The sequence below is a fragment of the Ambystoma mexicanum genome, chromosome 1q (assembly GCF_040938575.1).
Source record: "Ambystoma mexicanum isolate Mex_15411 chromosome 1q, UKY_AmexF1_1, whole genome shotgun sequence".
Taxonomy (NCBI): Eukaryota; Metazoa; Chordata; class Amphibia; order Caudata; family Ambystomatidae; genus Ambystoma; species Ambystoma mexicanum.
The window spans coordinates 541,629,457-541,655,748 of record NC_090922.1 but is presented as its reverse complement, the minus strand read 5'-3'; the positions used below and the strand labels follow the sequence as shown (position 1 = coordinate 541,655,748).

The following is a 26,292-nucleotide window of genomic DNA, read 5'->3' as shown; positions in this document are numbered from 1 at the left end:
CTTGGTCTCCACAAAAGGAAGCCTCTCCTTGATACCGTGAGTATGGAGTTGCGTAAGGTTGTACCTCGAAGGGTTCAGACCTCATCAGGGTTTCAAACCAGGCCTTCTTACTCGGGGGGGATAGGATCAGTAGAGCCTGAGGGTGTGGCCCCTTGTGGATCATACGAGAGGAAATGTTCTGGATTTTTATCATAAAAATCAGCCAAAGAAGACATTCTTGACATGACCCTGTCTATGTCTTCACTGGACCATTTTTTGGAACTGGGAATGACTCTCTCAGCAAGTCTATGAGTAGCTTTGCTGGTTGTGGACCTATCAGCAGACCTGGGCTTGTCTGTCTGTGTAGGGGGGGGGGGGGTGGAGTGTTTCACAGGTGTGGAAGAATGTACAGGTAGTTTCTTCTGCTGTTTTCCCCCCTCCCCGTGCGTAGAAAAATGTTTTCCCTGTCCCTTAGTGGCTCCGGAGTTTTTCGACGCCTGGCGTCGAGGATCGGGAGAGGTGTCCCTGTCCTTCGAGCGTGGGGCCTCGCAGGCTTTAATTGCGGGCTCCGCCTCCTGGAGCACGGCCTGGGGGTGGAAGTCGTCTTCGTCCTCCGACGATCGAACTTCTGTTAGCCTGGGGAGCGAGGCACTCTTGGCAAGAGTGGATGATAGCCTGGAGTCATGCGGCGATCTTGATCGAGAGCGCCCAGAGGACACCGAATCGGACCGTTCAGTCTGTGCCTCTTTCCGAGAACTCGACGTCGTCGGGTCTCGGTTGGACTTAGTGTGTGTAGTATGTGAAGCGCTTGCGTCGCCGGGGGTCTTCCCCATAGCCGCCCTGCCGGACGACCTTCCGAGGTTGGGGACCTGCGCTCGGCTGTCTTTCGACGCCGTAATGCCCTCGCCGTCCGGAAGTACGGCATCACTGCCATCGCTGAAGGCGCCCTCCGCTGCCATTGCCGCCTGCCTGGCGTGGTGGGCCCAACGCTTCGTCGAACGGTCCTTAAGTGTCTTAGGTTTAAACCTACTACAGGCTCTGCAGTTTGCTTCGGGGTGGTCCCGCGGCAAGCAGAGATTGCACGTGGCGTGCCTGTCGACCCAAGGGTATTTGCAGTTGCACTTGGGGCAGAATTGAAAATGGGTACCCTCCATACGTACCTTGAGGCAGCGGGCTGTTAAGTGTAGGAAATGTATAAGGTGTACCTATATACCAAGAGTGTTGAGTATGTACCACCCCCCACTCTCCCTACTTGCAGGGCCGAGGCCAGCGGCCTACCAGGCCCGGGCCGAGGCCAGCGGCCTTCCGAGGCCCAAATCCGTCATGCAGCCGACGGTCGATTTCTTCTCCAGCCGGCGTCGAGTGTCGAAGTTCGACGACGGGGTGGGGAAGGATGTCAATAGGTTATTATTTTATAATTTTAGCAAAAGTAGCAAAAGTATGGCTAAGGCCAGGGGACTCTGCAAGATGCTTCCGACCAGTATGGCGGAAAAAAGCAATCTGAGGATCCTAGATGCGTGAGGGATCTTGGGTACAGTGGACGTCACACTAGGGATAGTATTACTGGCACGCCCTGTGTCGACGCCCATTTTCGAGTTTCGAAAAACAAACTAACACTCCGCAGCTTCCACTAGATGTCGGCCTATGCACAGCATGTGATCTAAGCAGATTCCACAAGCCTCAGAAATAAGAATACATAGCAGTACACACATGCACAATCACGGGAGGTGGCAAGGCTCAACATTAAGCATTACATAAAACTCAACATTAAGCATCTCTTACCTCCTCACCAGGCTCACCTTAAGTGAACAGGTTGCGCAGCACTGCCTGGCTGACTCTGGACTCCTCCCTGGAATCCCGGTCGACGCAGTAGAATCTCGTGAAGGTGTGCGTCTACCTCCACGTAGCAGCCCTGCAGATGTCCAGCAGGGGCACACCAGACAAGAAGGCTGTGGTAGCAGTGATCGCTCTGGTCGAATGGGCTCTCGGACGGCCGGGCAACGGTCGATTTGCCAACCGATGACAGTGCATGATGCAGCTGGAGAGCCATCTGGAAATGGAAGCCTTCGAGAGAGCCTTCCCTTGGGTCACAGGTCCAATGTTCATAAACAGCTGTGATGTCTTCCGAAAACTCTTCGTTCGGTCCACGTAGAACTTTACCGCTCTAGCTACATCTGGCAAATGCAAAGTCCTCTCGGCCGGCGACGAAGGCGACGGGGAAAAAGACTGGTAACACCAAGGGCTCGTTACGATGGAAGTCCGACGGCACCTTGGGCATGAAGGAGGGGTGCGTCCTCAGCACTACCCTCGTCTCGTGGAAAGTCAAATATGGAGGCTTTCAGGAAAGGGCCTGAATCTCTCCCGTGCGTCGTGCAGAGGTGATGGCCACAAGGAACGCTGTCTTCCACGACAGGAACTTCAACGGAGCCGAATGCAAGGGCTCGAATAGCAGGCCCATGAGCCTGGTCAGCACCACATTGAGCACCCACGCCGGGGCTGGAGCCTTCACCGGCGGGAACGAACGGAACAGTCCTTTCATAAACTCCTTCACCAAGCGATGAGACCACAGGGACGACCGTCCTGCAGTTCTGGTGTATCGGGAAATCGCTGCCAGATGTATCTTGATGGAAGCGTGCGCTAGTCCAGCTTTGGCCAGCGACAGTAAGTACGGTAGCACTTGAGGGGCTGTAATCCGTAGAGGGTTGATCTTCTGTGCATGGCACCAGACAGAGAACCTCTTCCACTTGTGTCCATAGCACTTGAGAGTTGAGGACGCCCTGGCCTTTGCAAGAACCTCTCTGCAGTCAGCTGGGATATCGTACCCTCCAAACTCTAGTGCTGCAGGAGCCAGGCCTGCAAGTTCAGCGACTCCGGGTCATGATGAAGAACGGCACCACCTTCTATGGAGAGAAAATCTGCGTCCGTCAACAGTTTGACAGGTGGGGACGCTGACGAGTCCAGAAGGTCCGGGAACCATATCTGTCTCGGCCACCTCGGTGCGACGAGGATCATCCTGCACCTGGACCCCTTGAGTTGGTTGATGAGCCTGAGCAGCAACGGCAATGGCGGGAACGCATACAAGGCCGTCCCAGGGGACCGAGAAAACATCGCCCATGCTCCTCGGCTGGGGGAACCTGCTGGCGGACCTCTGGCACATGGAGTTTGTCGCAGTCACAAACAGGTCGATTTGGGGTTTGCCCCATCGTCGGAAGAGATGATCCACTTGATCCTGGCGTAGTTTCCACTCGTGGCACGAGCGTAGCTCCCTGCTGAGTGAGTCGGCGATGGTGTTTTTTATCCAAGCCAGATGAAAAGGTACCAGAAACATCCCCTGGGCACCGGCCCAGTGCCACATATCCTGGGCTTCCTTGGACAGGGCTGTGGATCTGGTTCCTCCCTGCTTCCAGATGTAGAACATCATGGTGGTGTTGTCGGTGAAGATCCTCACTACCTTGCCCTTGAGGGATGGGAAGAATGACTTCAGGGCCGAGAACACTGCTCGGAGCTCCAGTATGTTGATGTGGAGCGGCCTCTCCTCAGGGAGCCACAGGCCTCTCGAGTGAAGATCTCAGGTGTGCACTCCCCACCCCTCCAGGGAGGCATCCGTCGTCACCGTCACCTGGTATGCCTGAGTCTGAAAATCCGTGCCCTCGGAGAGATGCGCGCGGGTGCCCCACCATCGAATTGCACGGCGGAATGCTTCGTTGAGCGAGATATTGTCCTCGAAGCTGTCCGTCGCTTGCGTCCAACGGGCGTTGAGGAACTCTTGCAGAGGGCGCATCCGAAGCCTGCACAGGCGCACCAGATGGATGCAAGAGGACATCATCCCGTGAAGGGACTTGATGGACCTCACTCTGGCCACGTCCGTGTCCAGCAGACGCCGTACCTTGCCCAGGATGGCCTGCGTTCTTTCCTCCGACGGCGAGGCCAACTGCGCTACTGTATCGAGCTTGGCTCCCAGAAACAGCACGACCTGCGTTGGAACCAGGTGGGATTTGGGGAAGTTGATGGAGAATCCCAGGTCCGTGAGCAGCCGGACGGTCTTTTCTGTGTGTTCTACGGCAAGTTCCCTTGTCCCTGCTCGGAGGAGCCAGTCGTCCAGGTAGGGGTAGACGTGGATCCCCTGCAGGCGCAGCCGCACCGCCACTGGTGCTAGGCACTTGGTGAACACCCTGGGCACCGACTTCAATCCAAATGGGAGGGCCTTGAACTGGGAGGGCTTTGAACTGGTAGTGCCGCCCTTGGACCACGAACCTGAGAAACTTTCGGTGTCCTTTTAGGATGGGGATGTGAAAGTACGCATCCTCCAAATCCAACAACGATAGGAAGTCGCCCTCCTCCAGCTGGCCCAGCACGTGCTGGAGCGAGACCATCCGGAACTTCTGTGCCTTGATGTAGTTGTTTAGCCAACGGAGGTCCAGGATGGGACACCAACCTCCTGTCTTCTTCTTGACGAGGAAGTATCTGGAGTATACTCCGGAGCCCCAGAGCCTCTTTGGGATGAGCTCAATAGCTCCTTTCTTGAGCATCACCCTTACCTCTAACAGTAGTTGAGGGACGTGGTTTTCCTTCCTGGCCACAGGAGGAATTCGGGGGCACTTCTTTAGAAATTCCAGAGTGTGCCCATGGGCAAGGGCATCCAGCACCCAACGGTCGGCGGAGATGGACTTCCACACGCTGACAAACCTTGTCAGTCGGCCTCCCACCGGGGTGCTTCGGTGGGGGCCCGACGCGACGGCCGGTTCAGTCTTGCTTGGAAGCAGCCTTGCCGCCCTGGCCTCCCTGGCGATGACGGCGAGATCCACCGGACTTGCCTTGTCCCCTGTAGGCTTCTTGCGACGAGGAGCAGGCCGCCTGATGGTAGGTCGAGGAGCCGCCGCAGAATCCTTTGGAGGCACCTTGCTTGCCTCCAGAGTGCCGAAAGGGCGGCCGCCGCTGCTGCAGAACTCCCAAGGCCCGAGCCGTCTCCGTGTCGGTCTTGATGGCCTGCAGCGACTCATCCACAGTCTTTCCAAACAGATTGTTCCCCTCGAAGGGCATGTCCAAAACCTTGGCTTGCACGTCGTGGTGGAAATCAGTCGCCTTGAGCCCCCCCCCCCGCCGTCAAAGGCAAACGCCGTTGCCCAACTGGTGGAAACCGGTGTCAGCAATGTCCTTGGCCACAGTTATGGCGTGGTCCGACGCCACCTCACCCTCCTGTAAGATCGCCAGGGCCTCTGCTCTCTCGTCGTCCGGGAGGAAATCCAACAGGGGGGCGATCTTGTACCACAATTCCCTGTCGTAGCGGGCCACAACCGCTAGGGCGTTGGCTGCCTTAATCGTCGTCGCCGCCATGACTCGTCCCATGGCGTCCAGCTTCTTTCCCTCGCCGTCCGGTGGGGAAGTTGAGGATGAAGCCGATGCCCCCTCCCCGCTTTCTTCTTGGCCGCTGCCGAGACGACCGAATCCGGGGTCGGCTGCGCCCTAAGGCACAACGGAACGGCGTCGGGGACCCGGTACTTCTTCTCGTACCGGTCCCTCTTGGCAGGTGTCGTGGACGGGCTCTTCAGGAGGGTAAGTCCCTCGTCCCAGATGTCATCCAGCAACGGCACCGCGAGGACCGTCTTCCTTTTGGCCTCACGCCATTGGTAGAGGAAGCCTTCCTTCTTCTCCTCATGGCAGTTGAAAAAGCTTGGATGCCCTGGCAATCATGGCGTGGAAGGAGCCAATCTCGTCGGGCGAGGACACCCGAGGAATCGGAAACGGGAGGCCAGTCCCGTCGTCACCGCCGTCGTCATCATCCGCCCCCGTCGTGGCCGTGTCTGTTCCCGTGTCGTTCCTCGGGATCAGGGAAGGCGACAAAGGCTGTGAGGGCTGAAGGGGCACTGGATGAATTCTACTTTTGTTCGGAGGGCTTCCCGAAGGACCCAGTACAGCTGGGTCGTCCGTCGGGGGCAGGGGCAGTCTTGTCCTTATCTCTGTGCATAAGGCTTGGATTGCCGTCAAAATGGCCACAGAGTTGTCCTGTGGCTCGGGTTGTGACGGGCGTGCCAGGAGCGACGGTTGTTCCTCCACTGGAACCGCATCGTCGTTGCCATCCTCGCTCTCGTTGTCCCCCTCCTCGTGATTCCTCCCGTGGAGCTGGGCCTCTTCTAAATTCTCGGCCAGTTCCTCCTCGGAGGTTGTGTCCGTGACAGCCTCTGCCCCCCTCCTCTTTTTCCACCGGAGTCTTCACGGGGGTCTTCTCGATGGTCCTAAAAGAGGATGGCAGGGAAACTCTGGGCCCCAAGGTCGCCTCCACTGGGATAGCATCCACAGGCTTCGCCAGGGCCGCAGCGACTCCCTCGATAGAGGCCTTAGCTGGGTGAATCAAGGCCTTTATCACCTTGGGCGCGCTTGAGGCCTTCACCTTAGGGGGAGGGTGACCTCCTCGCTCCCCCTCGGCCGGTTCCTCCGAGATCGACCGGGGCCTCTCCAGAAGCTTAGCCGGGTTCTCGGATTTTCTCTTCCCCGAGCCAGAGCGTTGGCTCGCGGTTGATGGCGTCGGTGAAAGAGCGCCCTGCCTGGCAGCCGAGGAGCCCGACCGTTCGGCGCTCCCGGTGCCCGGGGACTCGCGGTGCTTTGCCTTCTGTTGGGCCCCCATCGCCGGGGCGCCCTCACAGGACTTAGAAGACTGCTCGGACTTCTTCTTCTTACCTGCTGGGCTCTTGCCTTCCATCCAGTTGGAGAGACTGGTCCGGCGATTCCTCATCGTCCGATCCGACATGTTAAAGCAAAACGCACAGTCCTTCTCCACGTGCGTTTTGTCCTCGTGGAGGCAGTAAAGGTTTTTCGAAAGCTCGTCCTCCTTGAACACATTTTGTAGGTTGCATCCCGGGCAGATCCTGAACAGCGTGCCGGGAGTCGAGCTTCCCTTCTCCTGGGCCATGTTCTTCTCGTCCACGAGGTAGGCCTCAGAAACTTCTGGAATCCTCCAAGAAGAGTAACTCGATGAAAACTTTACCCTTGAGGGGCGTAGATAAATCCGAAACGGGTCCCCGTTGATGGGAAGTAGAAACAGTGGAGCTTGAGGCTCGATTAAACCTAAAAATGAGATAAATCTCTTTGAAAAAGCGCAAAACGCAGTAAAAGCTTTAGATCTATAGCACGAGGACTCCCAACACTTGAGCGTGCGGTAAAAATCTGAGGATGGCTGCCAGTGGTGGGGCTTAGGGAGAGGGCAGTCATTGGCTGGGGGCAGTATGACCCAGAGACCAGTGATTGGTTACTACTAAGAAAGACAGATCAGAAACAGAACTGATACTGATTTTTTCTTTACCGAGGATTCCCAGCCTGACGACGGGGAATATTCATGAGCATGTGAATCCATGCCAGACCCCATGCTGGAGAAAGATGTCCCCTCTGTGGCTTGCGGGGAACTCACGGTGGCAACAAGTAAGACAGACACAAGTGATCACAGTTCAAGGGTTTTTATTGAACAATGAATGCTGTATGCAGTTCTAGAGGCGTTGTGTCAAATTAAAAAAATAATATGTCAGGATGAGGTAGCCTGGGTCTCCCTTCCCCACAAGTATGGGGTAAAATGGGAGCATGGAGCACAGTATAGTCTTGGGCTTCTCCAGCACGGGACGACAGTTACAATGGCAGTTCTTAGGGCCGTTGACGGCCAAGTCTTGTTTCCTTTGAAAGGTTTTCGGGGCCTGAAGTGTTCAATAACAAAAACAAAAGTTCCTTTAACCCCTTTAAGTGCCAAGGTCAAGGTATCTTGTTCTAAGCACTACATTTGAAGTGTCAAAGACGAGAAACCTGGTCCTTTTTGGCACTTCACTTTGTGCGTGTACAAAACCGAAATCCAAACCCCGGGCTATGTGAGGAGGTTCCTCCTCACGGCCCGGGGGTATGATATATGACATTTTTAACGCGCCTATACACAAGTGTTTCAAGGCGCGAGGAGGCAAGGGAGGGGGAAGAGAGGGAAGACAGACAGCGATCTTACTAGGCCAGGTGTCATTCAGATTGCGTAAGTGCAAGGGAAGGGGGAAAAGAAAAGTGCCGGGTGGGGTGGGGGGAGGGAAAGTGCAGTACATGGGATAATAAATAATAACATAAAATAAAGACATGGGATAATAAATAATAATGGCCAGCTGGTGGCAACTGCAGGGGGAGTGCAGACATAAGTGCTGGTTTGGGGATTGTAGGCATACAGAAAACATTCCTGAGGTGCAGGGGTTGCCAGGGAGGCAGTGCAAGCGTGCAACTAGCAGGGCTTAGGCCCAAGATTAGAAGGGTGGCCAGGTAACCTGTGCAGTCTCATTATCAGCCAGGACTTCAGCAGGGGAGAGGGGGAGAAAGAGGACGTTTTTAGGTGCTTCCGGACTAGAAGATGGTTCTCCTCAAGTTTCAGGGAGGCAGGGAGGCTGTTCCAGAGGGAGGCCCCCAGCCGAAGAGAGAGATCTACCACCAACTCGTTGCTTGGAGAAGCGACTGACCCTGAGGGAGTTGGAGGCGGATGAGTGAAGAGCTTGAGAGGGAAGACATTTAGGAAGAGAGAGTTGAAGGTGTTGAGGCCCCAGAAGGCCTTGTGGACGATGCAGAGGGTTTTGAACTTAATCCTCACAGCCACTGGGAGCCATTGCAGAGATTTCAGTCCTGGAGAGATACAATCCCTGGGCTTGAGGCCAAGGACAAGTCTTGCAGTCCTGTTCTGGATGAGTTGCAGAGGGCGTAGAGTAGAAGCAGGCAGATTTAGAAAGAGGCTGTTGCAATAATCCAGCCTGGAGAGAAACAGAGCTCTGGAGACAGTGAGCTTCTGGGGGAAGGAGAGGAAAGGAAGAATACCTCTGAGGAGGTGCAGCTGGTAGTGTGACTTCTTAGAGATGTCAGAGATGTGAGGGGAGAAAGAGTGTGGAGTCGAAGATGACCCCGAGGTTTTTAGCCTTGCAGGTGGGAGCCGTAAGAGGGCCAAGAGCGGCCAGCCAGAGAGCTACAGGAAAGGAGGGAGTGGGTGTGCCGATGAGGAGAATCTCCGTCTTACTGGCATTAAGGCACAGGTCATTGGCAGCACACCACTCCTGGATAGCAAACAGACAGTCAGATTTGAGAGAAGGAGAAGAGGTAGCTGAAGGTAGCCTGAAAATGAGCTGAGTGTCATCCGCATAGCACTGATAGTTGGGGCAGTTAGTTGCATGGTTGAACAACCAGGGAGAGAGGTTAGACCCCTGGGGGACACCACAGGTAAAGAAAAAGATAGGAGAGAGGAAGGACCCAAGTTGGACCTGGGAGTGTCGGTCAGAGAGGAAGTAAGTCAGCCACGCCAGGGCCTGACCGGTGATACCTAGTTGGATTTCCTTCAGTTTCACGTCAGCGTGCGTAATGCACGCTGACGTGAAAAAATAAATGTCACTGCTGCAGCCATTTTCGGCTGCAGCGGTGAAAGAGAAGGTAGGTTTCCACCTTTCTCTCCCTCAATCTCTGACATTGTGCCATTTAGATCGTCCTCCGTCCCCCCCCCACCACCCCCGGCCACCTATGGGGGCAGATGGGCACAGTAATGTGTCCATCTGCCCCTAGGGAAGGGGCAAAACAAAGTTTTAAAAAAGCATTGTTTTGGTGGGGTTGTTGTGGGGTTGGGGGGCACCCTATACCACCAGGGAACTTTGCAATGGAAAGGGGAGTGGCCCTACCCCCCCACTACAAAATGGATCGGGAGCATCTCATGTAGCTTGAGGGATATTCTCCTCTTTCCAAGGACACCTACTTTGAAGGATTGCTGGGCGTGGATTGCCCGACCCGTGCCCAGAAATGCCACTAGACCACCAGGGATATGTGAAGTGGGGGGCTACTATGTAAGCAACCCCCACCCCATGATCTGGCCCCTAAAGCATGGGGCAGTACGTTTTGCCCACCCTGGGGGCAAAAACAAAGAAAAGACAAAAAAAAGCTTTGTTGTGGGGGTTGAGGGGCACCTTAGACCACCAGAGATCTTTACAATGGAAAGGGGCGGCCCTTCCGCCACGCCACCCCTGGGGGCAGATGGGCAATCCCCTCCCCAAAAGGAAAAGCAGTAACGCAGCCCAGCCAGAACTCCAGGGCAGTTAGAGGTGATGTCCCCAGCCTTGGGCATTCGTTTCCCATGTGGGTCTACCATCCCCAAGCCCAGCAGCAGTCCCAGGGAGCCCTGGCAGAGTCCCCAAGCCCTTGCCGGAGGGAAATTCTATAACACAGCCCAGCCGGAGCTCCAGGAAGGTCGGGGGTGATATCTCTGGCCTTGGATGGTTGTCTCCCATGTGGAGTGACCATCCCCAAGCCCAGCAGCGTTTCCAGGGAGCCCTAACAGGGCCCCGTCCTTTCCCATATAGAAAAGCTGTAACTCAGGCCAGCCAGAATTCCAGGATGGTCGGAGGTGATGTCTCCGGCCTTGGGCACCTGCCTACCATGTGGGCTTGGGGATGGTCGATTCACATGGTAGACGGGTGCCCTTCCCTTCCCTGAGGGAAATTCTGTAACGCAGCCCAGCCAGATCTCCAGGATGGTTGGGATGATGTCCCCAGCCTTGCGCACCCGTCTCCCATGTGAGCCCCCGACCTTTCCCGGAGGGAGAAGCTATAACGCAGGCCAGTCAGAGCTCCAGGAAGGTGTGGGGGTAATGTCCCATGTGGGTTGACTGTCCCTACGCCCAGCAGCAGTTCCGGTCCCCATTCCTCCCTGGAGGGAAAATCTGTAATAGATTGGGCTGGGCTGCGTTACAGCTATTCCCCTTCTGGGAGGTATTGGCACACTGCCGGGGCTCCATGGTGGGGAAAAGTTGCAACACAGGCCTGTCAGAGCTCCAGGATGGTCGGGGGTGATGTCCCTGGCCTTGGGCGGCTGTTTCCCATATGGGGCGACCATTCCCAAGTACAGCGGCTGTCCCAGGGAGCACTGGCAGGGTCCCTATCCTTTCCCAGAGAGAAAAGCTGTAATGCAGGACCGCCAGAATTCAAGGAAGGTCGGGGGTGATGTCCCTGGCCTTGGGCACCTGTCTCCCATGTGGTTTGACCGTCCCCAAGTCCAGTAGCTGTTTTGGGGAGCCCCGGCAGGGTCCCCCATCCCTTCCCAGGGGGAAATTCTCTAACGCAGCCCAACCAGAGCTCCAGGTTGGGCTTGGGGAAGGTTGACCCACATGGGTGACGGGTGCCCAAGGGCTGGGACATCACCCCCGACAATCCTGGAGCTCTGGCTGGTCTGCGTTGCTGAATTTCACAACGGGAATGAAAGGGGACCCTACCAGGGCTCCCTGGGACTGCCCCTGTGCTTGGGGATGGTCGACCCACATGGGAGATGGGTGCCCAAGGCCTGGGACATCGCCCCCGGCCATCCTGGAGCTCTGGCTGGGCAGCATTACAGAATTTCCCTTGGGGAACGGATGAGGACACTGCCGGGGCACCCTGGGACTGCGTTGGACTTGTGGACGGTCAACACTTTCTTTTGCGCCTAGGTAGATGCACCCACACATGTGAGGCACCATTTCCGTCGGGACACCTGTGGGAACGCGGGAAGGTAGGACATGTGTTGTTGGCTGTGTGTTTCAGTGGTTTCCAGGTGGCAAATGTCTGAAAATGGTGTTTTTTTCCTACATTTCAGACTTTGATGGGGCTTGTGGGTAATGCATTCTAGGGCGATTCGTGCAAGTCAGACCTCTCTGGATTCCCACGTGTGTTTTCTTTTCAGAAATGCATGGGGTTCCCGGTTTCCCTTGGTGGCTGCGACACCCGAGGCCCATATCTGTAGGTTGTCTCAACAAATACTTTCGGGGATAGCAGTGGTTTAGCCTTTTCCCTTTGCGCCCAAGTAGGTGCACACACATACGTGAGGTACCGTTTTCATCAGGACATCTGTGGGAATATGGAAAGCTAGGACATGTGTTTTTGGTAGCGTGTTTCAGTGGTTTCCAGGTGAGTAAAGTCTGAAAATGTGTTTTTTCACCCTTAATTTCAGACTTTGCCGGGGCCTGTGGGTAATAAATTCTAGGGCTATTTGTGCACTTCAGACCTCTCTGGATTCCCACGGGTGTCTTCTTTTTAGAAATGCATGGGGTTCCCTATTTTCCTTGGTGGCTGCGACATCCCACGCCCAAATCTGTGGGTTGTCCACAAAGCCAAATCCAGTGTTCACCAGGGCGTTTGATGTACCAGTGGTTTAGCCTTTTCTTTTTGTGCCTAGGTCAGTGCACCCACACATTTGAGGTACCGTTTATATCGGGACACCTGTGGGAATGTGGGAAGGTAGGACATTTGTTGTTTTCTCTTGGTTTTGATAACGTTTTCATGCATTTCCTACTGCACTTTGTTACACAACCCTTTCATTCCCCAAATGTGGCCTACATTTAGTCTCTGCTTAAGGCACTGTACGCTTTTGTAGCCTGCACAAGTCACCTATCCTTCAAAAGGTCTGCCTGTGCTCTTTCAAAAAATGCATGCTTGCCATTCTTCGGCACATTCGTTTTCCTTATTTTCAAATGCAAAGTACTTCTGTTTAGGTCATCAGCATAAAAATCCTGTGTACCATAGCTCAGTTTTTTGGCTTATGGTATTGCTTATTTTGTGAAATATGAAAAATGTGTGATGTACTAACCAGAAGAGTCGGGGTATGTAGCGGTGCATTGCTTTTCTCAATATTCACAGAAGCCATTACACCTTACAAGTCCCAACATGTCCAGCACATACTTTTTTTCTGTCATTTTGTCTGTTTTTTTCCCAACCTATGGGAATTATAGGTATATAGTTGTTGCCTGACCTGCGCAAATGACCCCTTCCTGAACTTGGAATTTTGTCTTTGTTTCAGAAATGTATGCCTTTCTGTGTTCCAATTGAGCTTTCCTACCCTCCTCTTCCATTCTGTCGAAGAATGTCCCGTTGAAAAAAAGGGAAAAATGGCCAACCTCTGACAAACCTGATGATAACCTTATGAATAATATGTTTTTATGTTTCCACTCAACCTGTTCCTGAAACCTTGAAATATGGCGAATTCATAACTGCCCACCATTTATTCCTAGCTCTTACAAGAATAAAACCACTGGCTTCTTTGTACATCATTTTATTGGCATTTTATGAAAAAAACTCTAAATTAGGTCACTTTTTTGTTATTTTCTTAAACCCCCTACAGAAAACTAGGAATCCTTGGTGGCGTTATGGCCACCTACATGTGGGAAGAAAGGGATGCAAGCTTGGCCAGGATATCATTTGTAACCAAGAAATTACAAGGGATTGAATGAAGACATACCTAAATGACAAAAAAAAGGGCTCCGCTCTGGGCGGGAATACGCTCAGCAGCTAGGGGGTTAAGCATTAAAACCTTCAACTTATAATAAAAATGTATTTCTTATATAGCACTACACACCCATAGGTCTCAGAACGCTGAGATAACAGAAGACATTATTATCCCACAGATTGGTACTAAATTTATCAACCGCGGAAGGATGAAAGGCTGAGCTGACCCTGCCAGGTTCTAAACCTGCAACAGCAAGCTGTGCACAGATATCAGGGGCAAGCGCTTAGCCCACTGTGCTATCTGACTGGCTGATCTAATTATCCAATTACGAATTATCTAAACGAGTTGTAAAATTCTTGAGGTCATCTGTGACAACATACATTGGAGATACCCTGGACAATGGTAGCAGAACAGCAGTAAAGAGCTCTGCATCCCAGACACTAAAGAAACAGTACTTACGTCTTGTTGCAGTAGGTTACTCCATCTCCAGAGTAGCCGCGATTGCAGTGGCACTCGAAAGACTCTTGGGTGTTCTTGCAGCTTGCGTCCATGTGGCAGTTCGACATTCCCAGACGACATTCGTCCACATCAGGGCAGGTGCCATAGGACCACAGAGCAGGTTCCTCTGATGGCAAACTGTGGACATCTGTGATCGCAACGGAGCAGTTCACATATCCCTTCTGGCCCGAGAAGTCACCGGCTAAGCACCTACAGATGAAACATAGAAGTAGGTAAACAGAAGAAAAGAGGTTTTGAGCAATCTTCCTGTAGCAGCTGTGACCAAAGCCTTTCTAGAGAACATCATCCATGATTCTCTAAAATATTAAAATATGCTTCTGGAAAGGTGACATGCTGGACTAAGAGGAGGGTAGGAGTGAGAGAGAGGGGCTGCGAAAGACAGAAAGCCTGTGTCAATGGTATGTTAGTGAGACAGCTGTGGGAGAGGGAAAATATGGAGAGTTGCGAGAGAAAAGGGGCAATTCGGACTAGACATAGTGAGGGAGGGAGAGGGGAATGGTAAAAGTGCAGGGAGAGGGGAAGGAAAAGAGAGCGAAAGAGAGTGCTAATGCATGCATGCGTTAATGATAATTGCTCGATTTATATAGCATTTCATGTCAATTTCCTTCAGGTTCCAACCAAGCACTGTAATAGTAGGCCTCGCTTGCATTACCCACTCATAGTACACATTGTTTTTTAATTTTTTTATTTTAATTGAAACGCATAGTTTAATTTCAAACTTCAATTACAATTTCTTTTTGTATTTCATCTCATATGTATCATAAATCTATCACAAAAAAATGATAAAACCAAAAACCCTGGGTAGAAGACAAAAGAAGACAAGGCCTGAGAATAAAAAAAACAGAATTTACAGACTATCCTTTGACTCCATTCATCTTATTCTGTGCCATTAATAAGATTTGAATTTAAAATATGTTCCAAGAAATCAGAAACTGCACAAGACAGTATTCCATTGCTTCCCGATAGAACCCACAACCACCATTTCTCCATGTCTCCATCCACAGGTGCAAATTTCTCTAAATAACGAGACCTGGAATTTCTTAGTTTCTCACATTTCGCAATCAAATGTTTAGAAGATTCCAGTGCTTTCCTGCAAAATCTACAGCAATTATCAACAATGTTTTTATCATGTCCAAGCCATAAGATCTCTTTCATTTGATATAGATTTAGTCGAAATCTTAGAAACCGATTACGATGAATTCTGAATGGAAACTTCGCAAGATATTTCGGTAATTTATCAAGGGTATTGATTTCCACACCTAAATCTATCGAGGTTTTCAACATGTTACATTTTGCTGCATTTTGAATCCAGTTCCACCGTCTCAGTTTCTTTTTAGCTACTTGAGCAGTAGATATCAAAGTGTCCCATTTTATGTCAGCAAAGTGCAAGATCATCTTTAATTTAGTGGACCATGTCAGCAGAATACTTCAGTACTGGTACAATGCTGTTGAAGTCAGAATTTGATAGTATGGGGCTTTGTCAGTCACGCTGATCTTGCACAGAACTGCCAAATATTTCCATACCATTATGTCATAGATGGACTCTAATCCCAGTTCATATCTTAGAGACGTAATTGATAGACTCCTAGGTAATTTTAAAATGGATCTCCAAAACTGACCCTCAAGAGAGGTCCATATCGTATGGTTCAAATTCCAGCGAGCCTCAGCCCCAAAAGTAATTGATGGAATCACTTTTTGTGTATAAAAAGTTAGAATAGGTTTCAGAGTGAATTTACCATATTCAGCATGCAGCTTTGCTCCTTGTAATGTGAATTTCAGCATTCGTTGTTTCAGGTCTTCCATCCATTCATATTCTCGCACAGATGTATTGAATAGAATACGCAAATAACAGATCTTGCGAACCAAACCAATATGTGAGTTATCTAGTTTCCAGGTAAACCTTTTATTTTCTTTAGACATTGTCCCAATTGCCATAATCTTAGTCTTGGTGGCATTGATTTCGAACTCATTATTATTTAAATATAGTTGGAGCGCTGACAAAAGTCTTTGTAGCCCAACAGGGTTGAATCTATTAGGACTATGTCGTCCGCGTATATTATCCAACTGATTGGATGGTCATTTACTTTTGGAGGAAAGCACTGGACTTGAGATAAAGCCTTATAAACATCTGAAATAAAAAGTTTAAAGAGGAGCGCTGCTAGAGGGCATCCTTGCTTAACACCCTTGTTTGTGGCTATTTCATCTGTAAGGTCGCCTTCTTCATTAATTCGCACTCTAATAGAGGTCTTCTCATGCAGTGCCATTATTGGATGCAATAACTCAGGGGGTCAAGACCACTTCATCAGCTTTTGCCAGAGTTTGCAGCGATTGAGAGAATCGAAGGCTTGCTTCATGTCAATAAAAGTTAGGAACTATTTTTTCTTTTGTTCTAACGTTTCAAGCTTCAATATATTGAGTATTAATAGATTCAGCTCAGTGCCAACCCCCTTAGTGAAACCAGTTTGACAAAAATCAAAACAACCAGAGACTAAAGCCCACTTTTTGAGTTTTTGTTTCAGAAAGGTAGCAAAAATGTTCCCCACTATAGCGAGGAAGGCAATGGGACGATAATTTACCGGATCGTCCCGATTTTCTTTTTTGAATATCGGTATTATGATCGCAGAGTTCCAAGACTGAGGAAGTTGCTTTGTGGCTGCTATCAACTTAAACAGATCTTTAATAAAGCCTGCCCAATGATCGTGATTCTTTTTTATGATTACATTTGTCAGACCATCAGGGCCTGCCGGTCTGGAATTTTTGAGCCGTTTAATTACAGTTTTTATATCATGTCTCGTTTCCCTTACATTCCAATATTTTGAGGACAGGGGAACGTCCACAGGTTGTGTGTTTATGTCAGAATTAAACACTCTATCAAAGTGTTGATGGCAAGTTAACTTTGATATTCCGTGATGCATCTTTGCACTTTGTTCCACCGACTTGTTATTTATTATATTCCATATTTCTTTTTTTTATGGCTCATAATCAGCTTTAGGATTCGTTCGCCACATTCCTGATCTCTCATGTGTCGGAAACTCTTTAGCCAATTCCGGTATTTCATCTTCCGTTGTTTCATCAATTGGTGCTTGGGGTGAACTGACCCTTTCTTCAATTTTCACCTGTAAGCTAAATGTGTATTTTTTCAAACTGTGTCAACAAAACATTATAGTTTAACTTATCATTTGTAGATGTCCGATCTGAACATAAGTTATCTTTTAATATGTTGATTTAGTGTATATTTATTTTCAGTCTATTGCCTCTTTGTTTTTTTTCCAACGGCAAGGTGTATTTAGCCTCAACATCTTCAGAACTGGAAGACCAAGTTAGTTGGAAAGGGAGATGATCACTGAGATTCGAGTCCAATATTTTCAAAGATTCAATCTCGTTACACAAAGTATTAGATGTCCAAATATAGTCGATTATTTTCCTGTTTTTATTGCGCCTCCAAGTCAATTTTGGCTGCATATCTCCCTTTGTTAGCCCGTTTAGCATTCAGCAATTTCTTGCTTGCATGACTGCTTTAAACTGTGAACCTCTGCAAACGCCTTTGTTTGAGGATTCTTCGAATAACACATTTAAATTTTGTGAGGGATTGAGCCAGGAGAAATTTAGATCACTGCAGAGAATTATAGCAAGATCAACACATCTTACCATGGAATCATCAATCAACTTAGTGATGGAATTTATAAATTGAGGAGTTGTAATCATCGCTGTATTCCAATAGATATTTAATAATAGCAAATACTTGCTTTGTCTTTTATTGCTTTTGTCCTTCTTAAGTATTGTCCCTTGAACAAAAAGGTTTGGCGTAAATGTTTGCACCAACGTCCTGCCATTTGCATTCTTTATCATTGTTAATAAGCCCGAGTACGGGCGGCCAAATTGATTTTTTCCCGCTGGGTTTAAAAGAATAGAGTATCCATCTCGTGTTGGAGCTTGCCGAAGCCATGTCTCTTAAAGACAGACAGCTAAATTATTCTTCAAAGACTAATGAAAGTTCTGGAAAAGATGTACAAAACCTCTTGTATTCCAGGAAATTAAAACATTCTCCACTACCTTTTTAGAGCAAGATAGTTAGGCTCTATTAGAATTCGGGTTTTGGTTATGTCAGTAAAGGCATCAGTGCTATGAGTTATTTGCGGGTTTTTTTCAACCAGTTACTCGATTTTTTATGTTAAATAGTTTTCCCAAGGCTTCACGTCTTTGTTCGTGTGTCGAGTACGCAGCACCTGACATGTGCGTCGTTACCACTGGATCTTTTGCTCTTGTTGACCTGTGTCAGGTTAAAACCATAAGATAACAGCTCATCTTTAGGCATTATTAGTGAATGTTCAACTGCCTGTGATTTCACATGTAAGAAGACTTTATCAAGAGAGTCTTCAGTAATATATTCCACAATTGCTATATCATCTGATGTAATTGTTCGCAAAGATGGAAAATTATGAAGTAAACCTCACATTTCTTCGATTTAGGTTTACCTCATTATCTGAGAAAATGTTTTCGAGGCGTAATCTCCACTTTGGATTACCCTTTTTCTCATGTTGAAAGGACAATTCTGTTTTTCTATTAGAATTTTCTTTATGCCATTGTGAGGAAGTCATCTTCGCATTGAACTTCATCGGATTCTCTCGTAATCAGGACGCAGAATGGTCTCCAATTATTTGATCAGGTTTCTTCATTTGTTTTAAGGAAGCATTACTTGCAAAATGATTGCCTTCGACAGACTCAGTAGTGTTTTTTCCTACTATTGTGTGAAAAAGAGCCTTTGTCTGTGGCTGACTCATTTGCACCGCTGGATGAGCATTTTCTTGTGCTGCAAAACCAGGTGATAGTTCTTCAGATTCTACTGAATAAGTAGATAAGTCACATAAATCCATAACAGTTGAATCAGGACTCTCGTTGTCTGAATCCGATTGTATCATTCTCCTTTTATTTGGATTTATTTTTTCAGCTACTACAGTTTGTTTGATAGTTGGATTGATGGACAAAGCTACTGCCGGCACTACATCCGAACGACCAGACGACCGTTTCACTGACCTTCGAACAAAGAGACTCACTTCTTGAGGAGCAGAGAGATTCCTTACAAACTGTTTAGTTTGTGCTCTCTTGATGTTCTCTTTTGGTTTATTTTGCGTAGCCTTCTTATTTACATTGCCTTGACTTACTTTATTCCCATCCTTCTTTAATGGACCGGAACCAAATGATTTGGCAGGTCCAGAGAAGATTCCAAAGATATTTAGCTTTTTCTTCACAAGGGATTTTTCTGGTAAAGAATTTGTCACCCCCGAATTAGGGGATACTAATTGAATATCTGCAGGGTGAGATTCGACGACACAGCCAGAGCTGCATGAATCAGAGGCTGCCATTTCAGGCGCTGTAGAAGAATCATCCACCATGACTTTTTGGCAAGAATCATCATTGTTAACAGCAGTAATCGAGTGGCCGCCTTTTTCAACTTGTAGCGTCTGCTTCTTATTTCTTATGCAGGGAGCGATCTTTGCATCGTTTGATATCGGTGGAGCACGATGGCCGCTTGCCACAACATCCTTTCTGGCTCGCTCCTCGTGCCGACACCATTCCATAGCTTCAAAAATTGTTTCCATTAAATCGACTTTATCGGTATGTTCTTTCATTGCAAGATCTCCAAGACGATTTTGCCATTGGAAAGAGACCTCGGCTTCTCGATCTAATACTTACTAGTGCCCCATGATTTTAGGGAAATGGTGATACAGCTAGCCCACGATAACCCCATGGGGGACACTTGGCCACAGAGAAATAACAAACAAAGCTGCTGAAGCTGTTCTTTTGACCAGGGATCTATCGAGCCAATTCTATGTATTGTCAGGGATGTTCTGTATGCCAAAAGACCAACCCCTATGTCCCTCCCAAGGCACCACTACAGTGTATGCCCTTAATCAAGGAATCGTTCCAACGCGTGGGTATGAACATTGTGGGACTCCTCGATCCTACCAGCAGAGGATATCAGTACCTGTTACTGGTGGTAGATTATGCCACTAGATACCCTGGGGCGTTACCCCTAAGGGGTATGTCAGCAACCCAACTGACAGACTCATCCCGTACTTTGCCAGAACGGGAATTACCCAAGAGATCGTCTCAGACCAAGGACGTAACTTCAAGTCTAACATCATGAAAATGATCTGTCAGCAACTGAACATTAAACAACTCGGAACCTCTATATACCACCCTCAAACAGATGGACTCATTGAAAGAAACAACAAAACGCTGAAAAGATGATCAAGCAAGTCACTGCCCCGACCAGGAAAAATTGGGATAGAGCCTTACCATGGATATTGGTGGTCCTAAAGGGACACCACTCAATCCTCAATGTGCTTCTCCCCCTTTGAGCTTCTGTTTGGTCACCGACCTCGAACTCTGATGGACATTGTCCAAGAAGACTGGGAAGAACAGGGGGAAGAGACCCTTTCCGGGTATGTGACGGAACTCGGGACACATCTGATGTCGCTGAGTGAACTAGACAGATCCAATCTGGGACAAGCACAAGAGAAAAATGAAGCCTACTACAACCGGCACAGTCGAATGAGAACCTTCCAAGTAGGAGAACCGGTATTGGTCCTGTTATCCACAGACAATACAATGTTAGCCCAGTGGAGAGGACCCTACGCCATCAAAGCCGTTTTAGGACCCGTGAACACTATCTGGTACACCAACCCGACCACCGTGATGAAGAGAAAAATTACCATGTGAACTTATTGAAGAAATGGGCAGAACCTGTAAACCAAATGTCTGTGGTCTATTCCGTTGAAGAAGAACCAGAACGGTTCCCGCGGAACGAGGCCTGGATAAGATATTGCGGGGAACAGGACTAACCCATCAGAGAAAAGACGAGGTGGTCAAGGTTCTGGGACCTATGGCTCACATTTTCTCCAATCTACCCGGTCGGACCACTCCCATTGAACACTCCATAGACACAGTCCCAGGGAAATTAATACGGATGCGTCCCTACTGGACTAGAGGAAGGAGATTCAAGCGAAGATCGAAGACATGCTACGGCTAGGCATTATTGAACCTTCATCTAGTCCTTGGTGTTCCCCAGACGGGTCTACCCGTTTTTGTATGGACTTCCGGCAGTTGAACGCCACATCCACATATAAAGCTTACACCATGCCACGCATCGAGTAACTGTTAGAACGCCTTGGTTCCGGAGTACCATTGACCTAAGCAAGGGGTATTGGCAAATACCTCTTCGGAACTAGGACAGGGTCAAAAACGCCTTTGCCAGTCCCCAGTGTTACCCTTCGGGCTCCATGGGGCACCGGACAACTTCCAGTAGCCGATGGACGAGTTGTTGATACCCCATGCCCAATATGCCTCAGCATACATAGATGACATTGTTTTCAGTAGTACATGGAGTGAACACCTAGAACATTTGTTCCGAGTGTTTTCGGCATTGAAAGAGACGGGACTTCACATCAACCCGAAGAAAACTGTATTAGCCACCACCCAAACCAAATATATGGGTTACGTTGTGGGTAATGGAGAAATACAACCTCAGCTGGACAAAGTGGAAGCCATCTACGAAGAAGGGTATCCGGGCTTTCTTGGGGGTCGTCTGATACTATCAGCGGTTTAGTCCGGATTTTTCATCCGTAGCCGTCATCGGATGGGCAGGCAAGAGAGTCGTTCCACTGCTTTAAGCAAATTATCTCCTCGCTCCCCGGACTTTGCCGAACCTTTTTATCTCCAGACAAATGCCTCTGAAACTGGGTTGGGGGCCGTGGTGTTGCAGGGTCCCAAGAACGGCTCTATCCGGTGGCATTCATTAGGCGAAAACTCCTGCCTCACAAAGTACCGTACTCCATGATTGAGAATGAGTGCCTCACCATCAAGTGGGCTGTGGGGTTCCTGAGGTACTATTTGTGGGGGCAGTCAGTCACGATCTTTACCGACAATGCCCCACTGCAGTGGTTGGCTGTCCAGAAGGGAAACCGAAAAATACTGATTCTGAATAATCCGTCAGCTGTAATTCTCAATGACACCCATGTGCCTTCCGTATGGCTTATTGTGATGTAGAAGAATTATTCCTGGGTTTTCATGGCCAAGAAGCTTATTTACCCCCCCACCTGCCCCCTGAATAGTACTGCGACGAGGAAGAGTGATGGCGTAATGAGGATAAACAGAAGCAGTAAACCAATGCTGCATTCTAGTCTATGGAAAACGCTAACCAATGCTGAGACATTTAAAACCGACACAGCTGAACAGAAACAGAGAGAGAGACAGAGACTGCTGCTGAATCCAATTTTTTCTGATGCTGATTGGGACACTGGATGAGAGCAGACTGCAGGACGCAGCACTGAGGCTGAAGAGAATGGCATGCAGAGAAATCGAGCCAAGATAAGTTTGCTGCATTGTCGTCAGCTGGAGCCGCCAAAAGAAGAGGAAGGCATAGTGGGAGCCAAGCAGCTAACGGACACACTCCCAGTCAGTGGGTAGAGAGCAAAGAAGATGGTGAGACGCAAGGAATGCCGAAGCCCCCAGTGAAAACCGGTATGCCCAGTGAGAGAGAATGGGACATTGGGGCGATTCAGGATGAATACTGCGTACCGCTGATGGCGCAAGAGAGCCCAATTAAAGAAATAGGGCAATAGTTAATATGGATACGAACATTGTTAAGAAAGGGTTGGTGACCCAGTACTTGAAAAGCATTATTTCCTGGATGCAAGAGAGTGAATGAGAACAGAAAAGCCCTGGCAGGCTAGTGCACCAGGCAAAGAGTGAGTCTGGCACTCACACCCATGACAGCATACACAAAGCCCTGGCAAGAAAGTAAGCCAGGCACTGTGCGATTCTGGGTTCCGTAAACCAGGGGTAAGAAGAGAAGTGAGAAAACTCAGGGGTAAACACCCTGTCTTGAAATTATAGAATAGTGATAGCCAATATAGAAAAGGGAAGAACTATACCCCTTTTAAGGCTAAGTAACAAAGTTGTGAATATTCTGGCAGGAGGGTGCACCAGGGGTAGAAAAACTTGGAAAACAGAGTCAACCACTGGAACGAAAGAACCGAAGACGAGCTGAAGGAGACGACTGCTGCAACTCCTGGTCCACCGGTGAAGCCCTGCTGCAGGTCCGAATTGCCTGAAAATCCATCGACGGAGAAGCCCTTCAAGGTTAACTTCTTCCCTTGAGTTTGGTGGGAACAACCAACTCATAAGCTGCCTGAGCACCGTCCGCATACTGGTCGAATTTTCTGCAGAGTGCTGTGGAAAACCGGATAGCCAGTGGGAAGGATACCAATTAGTGGTCTTTAAGGCTCTCGCACCTTAAACCGACGTTTTGCCAAGCTTGTAGCCTCTTCCCTGGGCAGTGCAGGAACCTCCCGACGTCCTCGTTGTCCCCACGACTGAAGCTCAGGAACAGCGAGATCTGCAGGAACTGCCAGGAACAACTGCCTCAACTACAGCTCTTCTTCACTTTAAAGGTAATGTGCAAATGCGGTCAGGAAATCTTTTCGGCCGCAGTGAAAGTTTGTGAAACTTTCCTGACTTTGAAGGCTTCTCCTTCCCTAAACCAACATCTAACTTTTCGTCTGACCAAATTCTTCAAAGACCCGTGGCAAAGACTTAACCATTTACTACCAGAACTGTGCTATCCTATACAAGACTCTGAACCATTGACTTTGGCCCAGGCCTATTGGATTGAATTGCTGGTTGTAGTGAACTGAAACCCTTTGCCCTGCCTATGAAAGTATTTGTACCTTGATTTCTCTTAACCTTGTCTTTTTACCCCTTTAAAAGTAATTGAAGTGCCATTTTGTTCCCACATATATATAGTATAGTATAGACTATATTTTATCTCTAGCCTCCATTGCCTACCACACAAACATTGCACCATGTAGGTATGTATCTGTAATACTAATGTCTGTATTTATCTGTAACCGTAACCACTGTAACCTTTGCTTACCGCATTCATATGTAACTGTAACGAGATCTAAACTTACGCACCCGTATGCCTCCGGGCCTGGCTGCTCTTTATAAATAAAACAAATACAAATACAAATACTTCAGGGGAGCTGAACTTGTTCAATAACTTATTGGTTGTGTATTTGTAGTATATCAGTATATGATATTGAGCTGCTCTTGCAAGTATAATGTTTTCCAAACGACTGTGTAAATAAATGTATATTCTTTTACCAAGAAACCTTGAGTAACTGGTTATTTGAATCGCTGTGATTGTTGGTCCTTTGGCGGGCTTCAGTGCTGAAGCTCTCCTCTGGCGCCTGAGTGCCTGAGGTGGACAGGATGTGGGGAGGTGCCCGAAACTCCCTGTGCTTAGTCTCCTAGGAGACCTGAATGCACTCTGGCGTGATTGGCCGGCTGGCTATACGGCAAGGACAGCCACCCTGCTGTGAGAGTGACAGCCAGGCTGGAATGACCCCTTGTACTGATCACTTTACTCTTGAGATAAGTCTGGCTGCTCAGCCACTGCTACCACAATACTGTCTAGTACAGGCTTGTACCAACGGTGAAATTGTACTGAAACTTGTAGTCTTAATTGCATGTATTGGTCCCAAAGGGTACTGCATGTGATTCTGCCAAACAGCAGGCAACCCCCCTGGCAGAGTTAAGGTGAGGTAGGATTTTCTCCCAACCCTGTCATTATTTCATCTTAATAAAAGTCTATGACCAAAAACATAATGCCAATATGTCCGACTCTTACTCTTGATCCCTTACAGAAGTCATGGTGTCAATAAAGCATAAAGCCCTACACGACAAGTGTCCTGAGCCTTATAAGAGTGCAGAAAAATGTGGTGAGGTCAACTATAGTGGACTTGGGTAACCCTTTAGTCTTCCTCAAATAGATGAAAGGTTTTGATGCGTAGGGATGAAATAAGAGCTCTACACCTGCACATAGAGGAAGAGGAAAGTGATCCTCACACTGTCCTACTCCAGAGAAGTCATTCTGAATGATCAGTTGAAGGCGTTACACTCTCTCCACAGCTGACAATTCAGCAGCAGCAGTAAGTGTAAAACTTTACTAAATCACTGGGCCTCTCTGTTTTCATTGACACCAAGTTTGTAATCCTTGGAGCCAGTATGATATTGATACTGGTGACAGTGTGTCTGTCTGTTTGGAAAGATTTTCTTTTTGCTGCTTTCCCTCCATATACTTCTATGGAAGACAAAAACCTTTAGCTGTTATTTTGAACATGTCATGGCTTTTTGAGGTAAGTCAAGCCTTTTTACGTTACTTACCTTGTTAAGCTCATTTGTTGTGGGGGCACAGATCAGTCCCTATGGCTATCAGTGTATGGGGGACTATGTCCTCCATTGTGAAATTCCTTGTTTCTTTTACACTGTACACATCACCTTACAGTGAGGTGCGGTAGGGATGCTTTGTGTCGCTTTAACTTTGTGTTTTGTAACTTTGTAGTGTGAGAAACCAGAAGGTGTCTCACCTACTAGTCCCCAGGGATCTGTCATCCAGGTGGCCAGCAAACGGCCATCGCTTTTGGATACAGTTCCTGGGGGTGGTCCACTGCAGGAGGATCACCTGGATGGGGGGGTCTTCGGGGAGTGGCACACCGGATGGTGAGACGCAGTATCCCATTCTTGTTAACACCTTTTCCCCATCCTATCAGGGAGGATACTTAGGAACTCAACTCCCCTCCACCTTTCCCGACACAAACACTTTCTCACGGACAGCTCACTGTGAGAGAAAACAAATGTACACCTGAGCTGGACACCTGATATGTCCCAACACAAGGGTCAGGCAATAAATGATAATTACACACACACATGACTTCCATCACACAAACCCACACAGAGAAAAGGCGGTGCATGAAGCACACTCTGAGCAAGGCAAAACACACGAGGAATCAGCAGTTCCAAGATGGCAGTTTAATATGAGGAGAAAGACGGCAAGACCAGAGAGGGTTGCAAGGAGGGAACTGCCCTTGACCTTTTCGGAGGAAAACCGGTACTTTCACAAGCCCTGCGAAGAAGAAACACAAGACCCGGAATTAAAGCTGAAGAAAGGTGCATTGTGTGTCGGAGGTACCCAGGACTCTCCCTCATCGATAGCCAAGGCGGGGAAGAGCAATTGCTGCTGTGGTACTATCCTTGGCTCCTACAACAAAGCAGTGCGAGTAAAGTCAGCACAGCCAGTGAGCCGGGGAGACGGATAGCAGACCAGTCTGTGTTAGAAGCAAGGTTACAAGCAGCAAATTTGTATGAAGCAATCTGAAGAAACAGTGTGTGAAGCATATGTGATGATATAATTGAACATCCAAGGAGTGATTGAACTTTTGAAACCAAGATAGATACTATATACAGAGTGATATGGAACCAGGTGGGTGCTCATTCGAAGGTCTCCGTTAGGTATCCAACTGAGAGGTGGCAAATGTGAAATCGAAGGGGTCCTGCAACGGTTCAAGCTAAATCCTGTGCACATTCGAAAGTCTTCGATAGCTAATACGAACTGCAATTGGTCCGAGCCCGGCTGAGGGACACTGGTTGTGCAAGAGGAAGGATCGGAGCCTGGCTGAGGAGTATCTGGGGTGAACCGGGAGTCACCCGAGAAAGGATATTTTC

General features: G+C 48.8%; 1 protein-coding gene across 1 annotated transcript in view; it reads right to left on the bottom strand.

Annotated features, from left to right (window-relative positions):
- Positions 1-26,292, bottom strand: part of MEGF8 (multiple EGF like domains 8) — a 1,665,761-nt gene that overhangs the window by 831,166 nt on the left and 808,303 nt on the right. Inside the window, exon 21 of the mRNA XM_069640964.1 lies at positions 13,666-13,914. Coding sequence (XP_069497065.1) covers positions 13,666-13,914 — 249 coding nt within the window. The remainder of the gene's footprint in view (positions 1-13,665; positions 13,915-26,292) is intronic.